At 48.6% G+C, this 16,967-nt stretch overlaps 1 protein-coding gene across 2 annotated transcripts in view; it reads left to right on the plus strand.

Annotated features, from left to right (window-relative positions):
* Positions 1-2,489: 2,489 nt before the first annotated feature.
* Gan (gigaxonin) overlaps positions 2,490-16,967 on the plus strand; it is a 57,342-nt gene continuing 42,864 nt past the window's right edge. The window contains exons 1-2 of one of the 2 annotated variants that reach the window (XM_087594681.1): positions 2,490-2,577; positions 2,680-2,813. Coding sequence is in view for 1 of the 2 variants with exons in the window: in NM_001414939.1 (NP_001401868.1) it covers positions 2,647-2,813 (167 nt within the window). In the remaining variant the exon portion in view is untranslated. 2 annotated transcript variants of the gene reach the window in all.

The following is a 16,967-nucleotide window of genomic DNA, read 5'->3' on the forward strand; positions in this document are numbered from 1 at the left end:
TGGTTGGGAGCCTCTGCCCAACTCATGCCATCCCTTTCCAAGGGAAACACTGCAAGTTCATCTCTACCAGGAAGAGTCTGCCTGATCTATACTCACTCCTAGTTGCTTCTGTGGAGATAACCCTCCCTGCTCCCATCCTCAGATAACTGACCAGCATCCTGTTATCAGAGCTGTTTATTTTGGAACCTCTGCCATTTGAAGAGTAGACCACCATTACGATCAACTAATATGCTCGTGTCAAATACCTGCATTGGGTAGAGCTCTCCTAGTCATATACAGCATGGGAGGGCTAGGGAGGAGGGGTAACTGTGCAAGCATCTGAGGATGCCAGAGGTTGACACCGGGTGTCTCCTCAGTCACTTTTCTATATTCCTTTTGAAACAGGATCCTTAGGATTCTGATTCTGGCTAAACTGGCTGGCCACCAAGTTGTTCTTGCCCATCACCCAGTCCCTTCTCCAACCCCAGCTAGGATCACAAGTGCACCCTGCTGCGCCTGGCTTTTTTCCATGGGTGCTAGATAGAGTTCAGGTCCTCACGGTTGCACGGCAAGCACTCTAAAGACCGAATCATTCCCCCTACTCACATACTCCACTTTTGACAACAGCACAATTGAGAGAAAAATACACGAGAACAAAAAAATACAACCCAGGAAACATTTATTTAATATTCACACTTAGAGATAAAGTAAAAAACCATCCACCATCCATCCAACCCTAAGTGAGTAGCACTGTGTACCAAGTACTTGGCATCTGGAAATCAGGCCAGCCTACAATATACATGGAAGTTAGCTAGTCGTATGGATAAAAAAGTGTCTTAAAGAGCAATGTTCAAAAGACAGCAACTGCTTACACGAAAGAGTGCTGACTGAACCCATAAGCACTATGCCAGGTTTAAGGAGAAGACATCTGCATTATCTTATTATATTTTCTCAATAGGCACAAACACAGAAGCTAATATGCCAACAACGCAGCTCACTACAGGCCTTACTAATTAGTAACTCACAGTCCCTTGTTAGCTCTACTCCACTCTGCTTTCCTAGACCTTAGTTTTGACACAGAGTATACACTTGACGGGGGTGGGGGGTAGGGGGAATTTCTGGCTGAGAACTCAGAGTTCTGCCTGCCTCTGCCTCCTGAGTGCAGGGATTAAAGGCATGTGCCACTTCCTTGCCTAAAACCTGTTTGCTAAACCTCCTGGCTTAGATTCTAGATATTTTTATCACTGCACCCATAGATACTGAGCTGTATGTGAAACGGAACTAGAAACGTGTCAATCTTCTACTAGTAACTTCCTGGTCTCTTGTCCTGAGAATACAGTTTATACTCTGATCTCTACCAGTGACTCCAAGGTCTTGCTGTTGCTAGGGTGAAAAGTCAAGACTTCCTTGGGACCTTTGGACTAAAAGAGGCTGTGCTGATGTACTGAAAACTCCATCCTGCCTTACCTTGAATGCTGTCCTAATCCTTGGTCTTCATGAAACCTAATTTTCTATAGGTTTGAGCACCTAATGTTTGCATAAAATGGTAGCTACTTCCTCCATTTCCAAGCACTTTCAGCAACTTCCGAGGACACTTCGAACAATAAGAGGCTTCCCCCTGCAGAGTGAGCACACCCAGAGTTGCTTACTATCCCAGCCTTGATCTGCCTCTGTGGGAAGCCTTGCCCCCGCCATTAGAACATCTGGCTTTTGGGGTTGGGGATTTAGCTCAGTGGTAGAACGCTTGCCTAGGAAGCGCAAGGCCCTGGGTTCGGTCCCCAGCTCCGAAAAAAAGAACCAAAAAAAAAAAAAAAAAAAAAAAAAAAAAAGGACATCTGGCTTTTATACTCCAGCCTTTCAGACTTTATCTTTCCTAAATGGTAGGGATGACAACCATGCAATTAACTGGACCCCCTCTCTTCCCCTACTGTAGTCCTGTGCGGGGGCGGGTGAGGGTCATCTACCACAGAGCCCTTTCATCCAGGCCACCATCTAATCTGAGCACCGATCTGCTTTAAACACCCCGATGTTAGTAATGTCCGCAACACCTTACCCCTACAGCGGTATTTAAAACCCTGGCTCCCAATCGCAGACCCTGCAAGAGGAAAACAACTTCCTTGCCACAGCCTTGCAAAACTGAACTGCCTAGTCTCTCGCTTCACCCACGACATCTTCAGCGAATGCTTCTGGCGGACTCCACGCTCTGCCCGGGAATAATGGACGTGAACGTAGCGAGGCGTAACTCCCGCGAAAGGAATAAGTCTTCGGCTTCACTCTGCGTCTCATCCCCGTCCACACTCAGTACTCGATCACCGAAACTAGGAATTCGATCCCGCCGAACCGCTAAAAACCTTCTTCCCGCACCAAGTCTAGAACGCTGGGCGCGCCCGGAGCTCACAGCCCAACCCTTCTGATTGGCTGCTGCGAAGTAGGGCGGGGCGCGGGGGCGTCGCGGGAAGATGACGCAACGCCACAATTCCTTAAAGGCGCCGGCCGCACGCGCTGCCGATGGCGCAGGCGCGTTGTTGAACTTCCAGCTCTGACTCCAGAGCTTCACTCAGTCCGGGCGGGAGGACGCGCGGAGTGGCCGGCGGGGACGCGCGCGGGATTCGGGCAAGCGGGCGGGCGGGCGGGCGGGTCGGTGGCGGCGGAGGAGCGGGAGGCGCGATGGCCGAGGGCAGCGCTGTGTCCGACCCTCAGCACGCCGCGCGCCTGCTGCGGGCGCTCAGCTCGTTCCGGGAGGAGGCGCGTTTCTGCGACGCGCACCTGGTCCTCGACGGCGAGGAGATCCCGGTGCAGAAGAACATCCTGGCGGCGGCCAGCCCGTACATCAGGTGAGCGGGCACCGCCGCCCATCGCCTCCGCATCCCTCCCTCTCTGGCCTGGCCGCTTGCGGCTCCCGTGGCTCTGCCTCCGCGCCCCTCCGGCGCCCAAGGGCCTCTCCCGGAGATCCCCTTCCCCACCGAGATCTCCCGGACCCCGGACCCCCGGGATGTGCCCAAAAGCTCCAAAACACGGTGTACAGGCCGTCCTGGACCCGCACCCGGGAGCAGGGCGGGGCTGCTTTGGGAAGAGCCGCCCCTTCGCCCCGACAGGCCCCGCCCGGCCCGCGGAGCCCCGCAGAAGTTTACCTCCGACTCACCGCACAGTGAGCCCGCCCGGTTTTGCGCCGGGAAGCCAAAACAAACACCGGCGGCATAGGCAGGAAACCCTGTAAGATGTCGGTGGGAAGCCCCCACCCACAAAGCCCAACTGTCACTTCCCCACTCCCTTGTTATAAACAGGTTAAACTGTTGCGAATTTGTGAAGACCCACTGTCATTCTTTGGATACACTTATGGTCGAGGACCCAGAGATTGTAACCACCAAGGGGGCACTATAAAACTTCAGCGACACAAATCTTAGCCCAGTTTACTAGGTTAATGAAAAGGTTGAGACCTAGCTTATAGCATCTTATCAGAATTTGCGAGGAGGGCTCCTGTCTTTTCTTTAGCAACTTTCCTTCAGGCAAACTGGGTTGCTCTTTTAATATCGGGGGGGGGGGGGGAGGGGGACTAAAAGCTGGAGAAAGTGCCCAGTAAGCTGGTTAAATATAGACTAATGGTAGACAATGTCACTAGAATTGGCAAGCCAGAAAATGGAAAACTCTGTCTATGCCGTTCTTAGAGCTCTGTCCCTGCAGAACTCGACACATAAGCTGTACTTAATCTTTGCTTTTGGAGACCTTCGAAGTCAGAAGCAATCCAAGTGCCCTTGAAACTTCTGGCTTCTATCCTAGTCTTACCTTATAACATTGGGCTCTTTGTGGACTTGGGGGTCAGGTGTCTTTGTTAATAGGAAATTTAGATCACCAACAGGACAGCTCATAGCTGGCAGTTCAGAGGTTAGGACAATCAATCAAATTGAATTTCCAGGCCAGACCTTTCCAGTATCCAGAGTAATCGCTGTTTGGGAAATGCTTGGGAATACTACAATGAATGCTGTATTGTTACAAATGCTTAAATGGCACTTGGCTCGAAAGTTGCACATCCTGAAACACTTGCTGTCTCCATCTGCAGTAAACCTTGTATCTCTGTGAGCCACAGTGTAAAGTCAGTGGGCCAAAGAGTTTTGTTTCTTGCTGGGACCTTCACAGAGAACTGGTGCCTGGTGCCAGAGTAAATGTGTTGAATGAATGATCACCTTCCTTTCCAGTGGACCTCAGAGGTTTGGCCCTGTTGTATTTCCATGTTAACTGATTGAGAAGAGCTGGGTGTTTGGAGATCTGCTTATGTTTCAGCTCTTACCTGTCTAGCTGTGGGTTGTTGGGGATGACTTAGTCTGGCCTCCTGCTCATCAAATATGACAAATGAGGGGCACAGTGTTGTTTTGTGTCATTTAATCTCCGAGACATCTACAAAGAAATGTGTAATGAGTTTCAGACACTCTACAGCTTTCCATGCAAGTCTGTCCACTAGTTAGCATGATCTCCTTTGATCCATGTCTGTCAGTTTCCAAGTAGAAACATCTCAGAGGATGTTACCAACTTAGATGTTGAGACTCCTGGTGCCAGTGGCTGAACTAGCAGTGGACTCCCAAGTTTATTACTCATAGTGTCCTGCTCCCACTGTCCTAGATGACAATTGGTTGAATTTGGCTGTACTTGGGATAAAACCAACACTTGATGGCTTATAGTATTTTATTATTTAAATCAGTAGTCTCATTTGTGGGTCAAATGACCCTTTACCAGGGGTTGCCTAAGACCATAAAAAATACCAAATTTACATTGAGATTCATAATGGCGGCAAAATTAGAGTTGTAAATAGCAATGAAAACAATTTTTGTGGTTGGGGGATTCATCACACCATGAGGAACTGAATTAAAGAATTGCAGCTTGGAAACCACTGACTTAAATGCTTGTCAACATGGCCATGGACTGAGCCATTTTGGTTTTGATTTTTAACCAGTTTTTACAATTGGTAGGGAAGATAATGTTAGTATTTTATCAATAAGCTGAATTTTCTTTATTGATAGATTCAGCGTGACTATTGAAATTCTAGAACATTTCTGTGATATTTTTAGATTATCAATTTCAAGGGTATTCCAAAGTAATCTGAATTACTACTTAAAAGCAAAGGTTAATTTTTTCGTTTTTATTTATTTTTAGAATATTTTTATTTTTGGATAATTTCATACACGCAATGTATCTTGATAAAATTTTGGATTTATTTATTTTTGTTTTATGTGTATGGCTGTTTAGCCTGCATGTGTGTCTTTGCACCACGTGTGTGAAGTACCTGCAGAGGCCAGAGAGGCTGTTGAATCCTCTAGAGTTACAGGTGATCTTAAGCTGCCATGTGGGTGCTGGGAACTGAACTTGTGTTCCCTGGAAGAGCAGCCAGTGCTCATAACTACTGAGCCATCTCTCCAGTCCCCAGTTTAATAACTTTTGACAGCAGTGCTATTGGACTTTTAAAATGTAGATTTGTTGAAATGGCATTGAAACAAAATGAATTAGGTCTGTGATGTTCTTAATTTATAAATCTAAAAGTATGCGTTTGTTCCATGCTCTTAGCCTGGGTAGAGCCAGTGTCACAGGAGGTCTAACTGTAGTTTAGGAAGCCTTCCCAACTTTATCACTCTAGGGAATAGGACGACACGATCAACATCTTTTCTACTGACTATTCAAAGGTCTCGCAGTATAACTTACTGGTTTAGTCTTTTCTTGGGCTTTCTAGTGTTTGTCCTCTCAATAAATAGCCAATTTCAAGCATGCCATGTTTAAAAAAAGGATTTTCAGTAAAAAGGGGGAAAGCAGGAAAATTCAGTTTCGGCAACAAATCCTTCATAAGCAGCTGAAGGAGGTCTGATGTTGAACCCATGTGTTCTAAAGTTTGAATGCCACGGTGCTCAGGGGAGATGGGCAGATCCTCCCATGATCTGTCACTCCCTCCGCTCTGCAAATGGAAGGCTGCCTTCCCCACAGACTGCTTTCCCAGGCCCACAGCTTGTTGGGGAAACTAGACCTCAGTGCAGCTTCGAGCCTTAGAGATGGCAAGACTCTGCTGGTGGGTATGATGCTCCTCATCTTTCCTTTCTCAGCAGCTCGGACTCCCCCAGGGGATGGCTCCTTGACGTGTAAGACATTGCTTTGGAGCACTGCACAGGCTACCTCGCTTTCCGTCCAAGGCCTTTTGTATCTAACCCAGTCCTGTTAATACAATGGGAAGCGCTGCCCTCCCTCTCAGGCAGTTCTTGGGGGTGATTCAGAGATTTGAGAATCAATCTGTGCTTGTGAAGTGACATCAAAGTGGCTCTGCTCAGGTTCCTGGTCCTGTGTAGACTTTGCAGGGTTTAAACATTTCTGGGACCTGTGATGATACTGTTTGCCATTCAGTCTTGGACAGTAAAGAGTTCCCCAAGATTTTATTTTTAATCCTTTGGTGAGTCAGCCGGCAATGGAAATGGCTTTGCTGTTTGTTTTCAGGTTGGTCCAGTGAAAGTGCAGCGAGATGCTCGCCTTGCCTTGCCTTGCCCTGCAGGACTTGGTTGAGTGTTCTTTATGAGTGCAGCCGGCAGCATTGTGTCATAAGGAGCATTTGTCTCACACTGTGAACTTGGGGACATTCCAGGCCTAAGTATTGACAATCCTGTTTTACCATTTAAATCTTAGAATTGACTCATGGGTAGTGTGGAGAAAAATCCTGAAGGAGGCTAACATGAGCTCTATTGGAGAGCCAAGTTCTTAGTAGCATAGACCTTGTTAGCATCCATTTCAGGGATATCAGAAAGTTCAATGCCACTGGGATTTAAGTATTATCTAATGTTGTTCACTGCATACAGAGCATGTTGTTAGCTCCAAAGCCCTTTCTCTTGAGTCACTTACACAAGTACCGAAGTAGACTTTGGCCCCTCTTGGCTCCTGTGATACGGAAGCCGAGCCACTCCCTCAGGTAGCCACGCCCACACAGGTCCTTGCTATGAACCAGACGCTTTGCCGAGTGCTGTTCTCCGAACAGTCTTTTGCTTTCCTTGATATTTTCATCTTTTCCCTGTGCTTTGAGTTTGTAGCAGCTCCTGAATGATCCCTGTCAGGGTTCTGAGGAACCAGGGTTGTCTCCTGCAGTTTTTAGGATTCTTCCAGTATCCCAGGTTCTGAGGCTCTGTCTGAATCTGCATTACTCTGAGGCTCATGGTACCCATGTCTTGTCAGGATCTTGCAGTGATGGGAATGAAATTGAGCCTACATCCTCCAATGGATCTGGGTCGTTTGTTTGTGTCTGCCTACTATAAGACTTTCTTTCCTAGGAGCTGCTCGAAAGAGCACATCTGTCCCGAAGGTCCCAGAGTCAGGTCTTTTAAAATGCGCAGCAGCAGGTAAAGGCACTTGCTGCCAAACCTGGTGACCTGAGTCTGATCTCTAGGACCTAGGCATGGTAGGACCAAAGAGAGCCCTGACTCCTGATACACGTCCTCTGCTATGCAGACAAAAGCGTGCACACATTTTAAATGAACACATTTAACTTTTAAAAATCCAGTGGTCTTTCTTCACCTTGTTTGGTTAAACCAAATGTGTGAGTTTTTCAAAAGGAAAATTCAAAAGAAAAAAGTCGTGATCCCCTTTGGGTCCCTTTCAGATCACCAGAGTGCTCTGGTCTAGCCTTCTATGGAAAGTAAGCATTTCTCAACTGGTGCTGTCTTTTAGGTTTCACTCCCTCAGCTTAAACGTACTTGTTTGTGTACAGCGGTGAATGCCACAGTAGTCCTGAATGCCCTGATTAGAGAAGAAGGTTTCAAATGCAGAAACAAATCAATATGGTTCTTGTTAGCCTGCTGCCGGGACAGAGGGGCAGTGTTGTCCAGAGTCCCGGTATTATTTAGAGTCTGGTGGTGAAGCTCAGCGGTGATTGGCGCTGCCGTCTGATTGCTCCATCTCCTTCTCCCTCCTGACTCCTTCGGCTCTTACTTATATTTTGGGTTTTCCCATCAGTCTCCTTCATCCTTTTTACAGTAATTCTCATTTTATAGTTAGGATTCAAGTGAAGTACTTTTCCACATAGGAACTCTGAAGCCTTAGGAGTCAAAACCACATTATCTATTGTGCAGAGTGCTAATCAGTTGATCTTATGCTGTCAAAGAGGGACCTGCAAGCTCTTTACAGTCCATAAAGAAAACATAATTAAGACAAATAAGGAGGCATTTGGCTTGAGTAGCAGGCAGCAAGTCTCAGGGAGCTGCCTCATCTTTCCAGGGAGAAAGGCTATCATTTTGTGTACTGAAGCTATAATATAAGTGAATAATATGCAAGTTAGGATTCTAGGTTGAGGGCGGAGATGTGGGGGCGTGGGGTGTGACAAATGGCAGGCTCAGGTTACAGCCGTGAACTTCAGTGATTCCCATGGTTCTGTGCCTCCTAGGTGGTAGGAAGCCTGAAAGGAAAGGGTGAAAAGCTCAGGTGAACAGAGCAGGCCTAGCAGACGAGAGAGGCTGCACATCGCCCAGCACAGCTCTTGGCCCTCTTGCTTGCAGAACAGAGTTGGGTTGACTCCAAAGCCAGAGTGACCAAGCCACATGATGATGGGCTGATGTTTGCCTCACATCGCCCGTGGGAGTCAGTGACAAAAGTCCAACATTGTCACAGAGTGACTGTAGGAAAGATACTGGCTAAAAATCTGAAATCTCCCTGGCCTTATGTCATATGGGTCAGAGTTAAATGTAGACACAATTTAAAATATATATAGAACTGCAAAGTCCATGCAGTTTTGAGAGTCCTATCCCCAAGATATCTCATGTATATGAAAATGTAAATCTGGAAGATTAACTTCTGGTCTGAGGGAAGGAAATGCAGACTCATTTCTCAATCTCCATACTCCTTTGGAGAAAAAGGATTAATGCTTGCTCTGGTTAAAGATGCTAGAAAACAGAATACAGAATACATAGGTGAAGCATTTGCCCGGTCAATATATGGTATGTAAAGCCTCCATGAGAAAGAAGGAAGGACGGACGGACGGACAGATGGACGAACTGACGGCAAATGAGCAAGCAAGCTCCAAGGGCTGGAGAGGTGGTGCAGTGGGTACAAGTGTTTGCTGTGCAAGCTTGAGGACCTGGCTTTAGATTCCTTAGTATCCATGTAAAATCTGGGTATGGCAACACGTCTGTAACCCCAGTGCTGGAGTTAGTGGAGGCAGTGGATGCCCAGAGCTGACTGGCAAGCCACTCTAGCTGAAATGGTGGACTATAGGTTCACTGTAAGATGCTCTCTCTCATAAAACCCAAGGTGAAGACTAATCGAAGACATGTAAAGGAAGAAGGAGGCGCCTGAGTGGACCTCTCCTTCACAAACCCCTATGCACCACAGAGGTGCACAGGACACAAACACACTCAGTTCACAGAGCCTTGTTGGGCGGTGTGCAGCCTAAGTGGAGGATAGATAGGCTGGTTTTAACATCTCTGCTGGATTAAGAAGCACCAAGGGGAGCCATCTTTTGTTTCCCTGGAGCTGCGTGCTGATGGAGGCTGTCTCTCCACTGTGCCCTTTTTACTCTGGTTCTTCTCTACCCGGAAGCATTGCCCTGCCATTTTAGGAACAACTTGAAAGAGGAGTCAGTGCTGACAAACTCACACACCTTGAAATGTGTTTTTCAGTCGTTAGCATTTGTCGTGAGCACCTGCTCTGAAAATTGAACACTGTTCTGTGGGGCTCAAGGTATCCCCAAACTTCTGTGGTTTGATTGTTTGTTGGCCAGTCTCTGCACTTGGTCCCTCATCTTGAGGACATGAGGTTGGGTGTGCCTCTCTTCTGACCCATGGAGAATGACAGATGAGGCCAGAGGTTTAACAGTGGGGTTTCAAACAACAGTGAGAATCCCGAGAGGAGTTGCTGATACTTGTGTCTGCCCTGTCTTCTGTAGGCTGGGGTCCAGCTTCATCTTCAGAGACAGAGTCTGAGGCTGCAGGGGCCCCTGGCTTCTACTTTGTAGTAAAGGGAGCATCCCTGTACTCCAGCTTTTCCTTCCGGGGAGTTGGGTTAGGACTGTTTGATGTCGTTTTTAAAGATCCCACCTCCTCCCTCCCTCCCCAGACGCCCCCTTCTCTGTGTGTGTATGTGCATGTGCACACATCTTTCGGAGCCCGTGGAGCTGGGTTACAGGTGATTGTGAGCCACCCAACTTGGTATTAGTAACAACTTAGAACTGTCCTCTGCAAGAATAACTAGCATTCTTAACACTGAACCATTTTCCAGCCCCTACTTATCTGCCTTTAGGCAGGATCTCGGCTATAGAGCCCAGAATAGCCTCAAGTTTAGTGCTTTGGCCGACATGTCTCAGGTGTCAGGATTACAGGTGTGCACCACACCCTCCTGGTGTGGATTCTTTGTCCTCCAGCAGCATCTTCCAGACCTCTCTTTGGTGTGTGGTTCATCAAACTTACAGCACTTGCTAGTGGCAGGGAGGTGTAAAATGCTGTCTGTCCCCTCCTGCAGTGGCACCCAGGAGCAAGAAGTCAATGCTTCCTTCTGGCTCCTATAGGAGCCAGGGTTCCGGGGACAGTGTTTACCACCATTTATGGTCAGCATTGTTCACAAGTGTGTCACATGTGCCTTCGCACATGTGCTGATGGGGAGGAGTGCTGCCTGAAGTGTCTCCAGTGCCCTGTATCTGGTACAGCTAACAGGGGGCCTCGACGGGATCTGCATCAGTTGTTCAGGGGGCTGAAAATAGCGCTAGACCACCGTCAGCAGGTACATTCAGGAGTAATCCCAAGTCTTGGCAGCTACAGCGTGCTGGTCCCTGCTCTCCCAGGGCACACAGGGTCGCCCTTCCTGCCATTTGACTGGGTATTCACTGCCCTCCAGCAACAGGGTCAAAGCTACGATTGGGTACCTGGAACTCTAGGCTGGCTCTACTTTTCTACCTCTGTGGAGCTAGTGAAAGAATAAACACATCTGAGACTTTAAACTCTCTTGGGTGTTCACTTTTTTCATAGTGTGGTCCCAGCGTCTAGCAGAGGGGTTAAGGTCAGGAATGACAGAGGAAACTTCTGTTTACTGATGGACACTTCTGAAATCTCGTTGCAAACAGTGACAGTCTCTGTGAGGCCTCCGGTACAACCGAAGCACCCATCCCTATGTGGCAAGAAAGACCGACTGGTGTGCTGCCGCTGGCTTGCTAACCTTTTCTTTTGTGTTTGTATGCAGCCCTGCCCTGAGCCAGGCAGGCAGCGTTCCAGGGCCTGTGAAGTCCCCACTGGGAAGCCACAGTACACAGTCTGTAGGCAGAGGGGGAGGGAGTGTGTGCTTTGGGGATGCTTCGAGGAACTTGTTCTGTTAGAAGTACCTGTGGGGGAGGAGACATCTAAACTGAAGAGCAGGGGGCAGTGGTGCTGGGTCAGAACCAGCAGTTGGGACAGGGTATCTGCAGAGCAGTGCAGAGCAGAGCAGAGGGCCACCATGCCCGTGGTCCCAGAGGCATGCCGGTGGCACGCTGCCCCTAGATAAGGTGATGCTTCCCTGTCTTAGGAAGTGGCAGAGTAAAGGCGGGAACAAAAGAGCACATTCATGATATCATCGAGCTCATGTAGAGCTGATGGGTTGTGAATGGCACTGGCAGCTTCTTGGAAAAACAGTCTATAGTCTTGTTTATACACCTCTCTCAAGGTCACTTGAGAACAGGTTAGAGGAGTCTGGGCAGGAGCCCTTGATGAGGCTATTGTAGTTTTTCTGATGGAACGTAGGGTACCCTGGACTAGGGCTGGGCGGTAGATGGAACAAGGGGGCTGAATTGGTGATCTCTGCATTGGGGCTTGGTGGAGAAGAAAAGGAGGCACCAAAGTGGTCCCCTACCTCACTGATGATGTCTTCATTTCCACCCATGGAAAGTGCTCACATCACTGATGCTGGATGAGGTTAGGACCCTCTACAGGACTGCCGCAGAGGGTAGAACCTCCTGATGTGAAACAAAGGCTGTGTTTAACCTCCTAGCTGTAGGAGGTCGAAGGACTTCTCCTGGGATCTCAAGTGAAGAAAGCCGTGTGTGAGCAAGGTGTGGAGAGAAGGGAGATGGGTCTGTGGGGGTGTTCATGTAGAACAGGTCTGTGGCCATGCAGGACAGGAGGGTGCATAAAGAGGGAAGGGAGGCAGAGTGTTCTAGAAGACCAGGTCTCATTGGCTTAGGTTCTTATTCAGTCTTAAGCTGTTGTCAGTACAGGGTGTCTACTAGAATGTGGTGTCTTCTTGTGACCTGGCAAGGGGGAGAATGGAGTTCTCAGCCCATGGCAAGGGGGAGGCCCTAGGTATGGCTGATGTCAGGCTTGAGGAGAAATCAGCTGGCTCCTATTTCAGTGCAGGGTTGGGGGACCTAGACTTAAGACAGAATGGGGAGAGCATAGCTATCGAGGCCAGTAGATAGCCATCCATCGGAGCCTCGCCCTAGTGCATATGTGGCTCCTGACTGACCTGTGGCTGCTTGTGCCTTTCTGGACCCCCTGATACTTTCAGGAGGGTAAATTCATGTCCATTCTTCAAGACCTGCTTCAGATGGCTCAGAGAGCAAAGTGCTTGCTGTGGGAGCACTGGGAAGGTGGAGACGCATGGCTACCAGAGCTCCCTGGCCAGTCCCTGTTACTGAGCTGGCAGGCTCCAGGCTCAGTGAGGTTCCTCATCCCTCAAAACAAGGCAGAGAGTGACAAAACCCCGGCCTCTGCCCTACACATGCATGAGTGCGTGTGGGCACGCATGCGTGCATGCACACATGTGCCTGCTTCAATTACCCCTCTGTCGACAACTTTTTTTTCAGCACTGTCAAATCATTTCCTCCCTCGCACAGGCCCCTTCCATGTATGGCAGAGTGCTCCAGTTTGCCCTCCATCAGTCCTGGGTCCAGCAGAGGGAACAGACAGTGGGCTGGCTGCTTTGAAAGCCCATGATTTTGTATTTCCAGACCTGAGGTGCTAGAGGCATAAGTGGGCCATGCATGTATGAGAGGTAGGTAGGTGTGACCTATCAGTGCTGGTGCTGGCCTCAAGATGCTGTGTGTACCACCCTGGAAGATGAAACTTTCGGCCAAAACCTTTCGCTCCAAGGCTGAGTATATAGGTGTGGAAGGAAGACAGAGTAGCCATCATACCACAAAGAGTAACTGATGGGGGTGGGGAGGGCTGAGGTGCTGTTCAACAACATGGTCAGCTCTGGTGCCAAGAGGCCATGGAGAAGAGACCAAACTGTATTCAGAAGCAGTAGCAGCAGTGAGAGAGCCACTGTCCCGGCAGGGCTGGGGATTTAGTGGAGAAGCATTCATTCCCTTGACAACACTTTGGAAAGCCATGCGCAGCCTCAAGTTGTTTGGAGACAGTTATAGCAGCGGGTTATAAATTAAGGAGCTGCCAGAGCAAAGAGGTGGCTCGGAGCTGGAGCACAGTGCTGCCAAGTGGAAGCTGGTCCTGGAGCCCCCTCCAAGTGTGTGAGGGACTAACTTCTGTTGCTCCTACTCAGGCAACGCAGACAGCCCTTAAAGCTCACATAGCGCTCTGGTTTGAACTTCTCTGAAAGGATGAACTCATGGAACTTCTGCTGTCCCCTGTGTTTATTCAGGAGGCTTGCTGTGTTTGAAAGGCCATAAATCCCCGCTCCTTCTCTTTCGCCTCTCCTGCTCCCCGCCCCCTTCTCCTCTTCCTCTTCCTCCTCCTCACTGCTCCATTTGGAAGGAGAAAATGGAGAGCAAGAGAAATTCGAACCTGCTGCTAGGATGTGGAGTGTCTGTGATATTTAGTGCCATTTATATACTGGAGCAAAGAAGAACCCAGGGAGCTCTTTGTGAGGGAGGGAGGGAACAGTTAGCCCACATCCCTCCCTCCCAACCCCCATTCCATTTCTCTGTCTGCTATACAAACACAAGTAAGAAAGACTTCGTAGATGAGCCAGGAGCAGCCTGAGACCCTGGTACCTGTCTTCAGCCTCTTGGCCTTCAGAACTACAAAAAAGAAATGTAATATACACAGTAGCCAAGGCAAAGAGCTATACTTCTGGCATAACCTTTTGCATGAGGTCTCAAGGTCATTGAAGGAGCCACTTTTCAATGACATCTTGAGAAATAATTCTCAAGGAGAAAAATCTGGAAGTGTTAGCATGTCTCGTCATGACTGCGTCTCTCGCCTGTGTTTTCAGAAGACTGGGGTGTAACCAAAGCCAGCCTCTGGCTTGCTTCATTCTAGAAGAATTCGCTTCAGAAGTTGCTGGCTCACCATTGGCCTTTGAGCTCATCTTGAAATCTAGCATGCATTTTCCAGACTTGTCTTTGAAAATGTAAATGTTACTGACTGACTAGGAAATTACAAAAACTGTACTTAAATTTAGAAAATGTATTTCCCATGTGTAAAAAGAAGATGTTATGAGAGTTGAGCTCAGTTTATTTCTGGTCGTGAGTGGTGAGCTGGTGTGATCCTGTAGTCATGTCTGTGTGCACACTATTTGTGTTCACGCTTTCCCTGGAACTTACTTCATATCAACTCTTCCTGTCTCAATAAAAATGCCCATAGCCGGGGCTGGGGATTTAGCTCAGTGGTAGAGCGCTTACCTAGGAAGCGCAAGGCCCTGGGTTCGATCCCCAGCTCCGAAAAAAAAGAACCAAAAAAAAAAAAATGCCCATAGCCACGTGGGGGACAGTGTGTGTGTGTGTGTGTGTGTGTGTGTGTGTTTGTTTGTTTGTTTGAGAGACGGGGTCTCCTACCGTAGCCCATAACGCCCTCTAACTCACAGCAGTCCACCCACTTCATTCTCCTTGCAGGCATGAGCTACCACAGCAAGTTCACATAATTATCGCTTTCCGGGCTGTGTATTGCTGCATCATACAGCATTCTCTCGGTCGATGCTCCCGTTTCCGCTTTCTCCCCCTGAATAGTGACCCTGTGATCCCATCAGAAAACCCCGAGCTTCCCTCTGCTCTGTGTCTTGTGGGTATCAGGAACTGACCTTGAGGCCTGTGTTCTCTCTCGGTGGATGGTTGAGCCAAACTCGTTCTTGCTGTCTGATGCCTGACGAGGGAGACTGTGCCGTCTTCTAAGGACAAGGGTGACACAGGGCTCATTTCTAAGAAGACCTGTCATGATTATTTAGCACTTTTGGAAGTGGGTTTGCAAAACCATTATTTTGCCTCTCTAGAAATTTTAAAATCATGACCCCTTTAAGGGTCAGACATGTTAGCTTGGAAGTGTCCTGTAATTTTTCTGTTGTGTATCCTTGCTGTTTGTCCTAACACATTTTGAAGACAAAAAATTCTTCCTTCAAAGGTCTTAAAGAAACAGGCAGCAAGGTAGAATTTGCCACCCTTTCTGTTACAGGGTTAGAGCCTTAAGTTTTGGGGCAGAAACATAAACATGGTGCTCTGTTTATCTGTGTTATGCATGTTCCCATGTGTAGTGCCTCTGCACATGTGTCACATGTATGTAGAGGTCAGAGGTCAGCATTCAGTGTCTTCCTCCATTGTTCTCTCTCTCCCTCCCTTCCTTCCTTCCTTCCTTTCTTCCTTTACTTATTTATCTAAGGCTCGCGTGTGTGCGTGTGTGTGTGCAAGCGATGACCCACGCTGAGACCAGAGGTTGACTTTGGGTATCTGTTGCTCTCCACCTTATCTTTTGGAACAAGGTCTCTGACTGAACTGGAGCCCCTCAATTCAGCTAGACTGGCTTCCAGTGAACCCCAGGGATCCTCCTGTCTCCACCCTTCTAGAGCTAGGATAGCAGCTACTCACCACCCGGAACTCAGCTTTTTACATGGGTTCTGTGGATCCAAACTCCAGTCCTTCTGCTTGTGTGGGAAGCGCATCGCTTCACTGTCACTGGCCTGAGGCTCTCTGTTGACTGTTTTGTGTGAGCCTTACCGTCTTCTACACTCAGTGTGGATGCCGCCAACCCTTCACTTACACGGAACCTGTTCCTTCAAGCTTCTGTTCTGTGTTCTGTCTCCTTTCCTTGTCATGCTAATCTCTGCTGAATCCCTTCCCTACTAGAAAGCATACCTGCCTTCACATTGCCTGACCTCACATGTGCCCCAGCGAGAAGCACAGTGACTGTCCCTCCTGACGGTGTCTGGCCTCCACTTCTTAGCTAAGACTTGAGGAGCCAGCTCTCTTAGTGTAAGTCCCCTGTTGCCTTCACTCTGCAATTAAACGTGCCTTTCATGGCTCCACTGAACCTGTCTGTTCCTTGAAGAGCTGTGGAACGTAATCTCCAGACGCAGTGGAAGCTAATACATTTCTCTTCCTTGGCCTGTTCATCGCTGCCCATCACGTTCTTGACATTTCGCCTCTACGCTCCAGTGACGGCTTTTGTCTTGTTTCCCCCACAGTCGACTTTCTGGCTCTCCTCCTTCCTGTCCCTGTATGTGGTAAGGCATAGAGTTCTGACCTTACTCTGTCCCCTTCCCCTACAGCGGCACTAGCTGTGCCAAGACACCTGCTGCCCTCTCCTCTGCCCCAAGCCAAAGGTCACTTAGCTATACATGGCCACCTTCACCCTGGTAGCCACACTGCTCCTTCCATGTAAACTGTGTGTCAGGCGTCTTCATCTGTTGTTGCCTACGTACTTTTCTTTTTTTCGGAGCTGGGGACCAAACCCAGGGCCTTGCTCTTGCTAGGCAAGTGCTCTACCACTGAGTTAAATCCCCAACCCCGCCTACGTACTTTTTAAGGCAAGATCTCTGCCCTCAAACCCTGGGCTTTCAGGCACACAGAGCCATGTCCGTGTGAGTGGCTCGGGATTTGAACCAGGTCTTCCTACCATAAGAACAAACACTCTTACCCACTGAGCCATCTCCTCAGACCCTTATTTCCCTTCAATTTTTTTACGAATTTATATATACATATAATATTTAGGTATGTATATGACGGAGTGGTACACATGCCACGGCAAGGGAGTGCAGGTCAGGGGACAATTTTGTGGAGATGATTCTCTCCTTCCCCTTCGTATGGGTTCCAGGGTTGGAATCAGGCCATCGGGCTCACAGGACTCTACCCA

The sequence above is a fragment of the Rattus norvegicus genome, chromosome 19 (assembly GCF_021556685.1).
Source record: "Rattus norvegicus strain SHRSP/BbbUtx chromosome 19, alternate assembly SHRSP_T2T, whole genome shotgun sequence".
Classification (NCBI taxonomy): domain Eukaryota; kingdom Metazoa; phylum Chordata; class Mammalia; order Rodentia; family Muridae; genus Rattus; species Rattus norvegicus.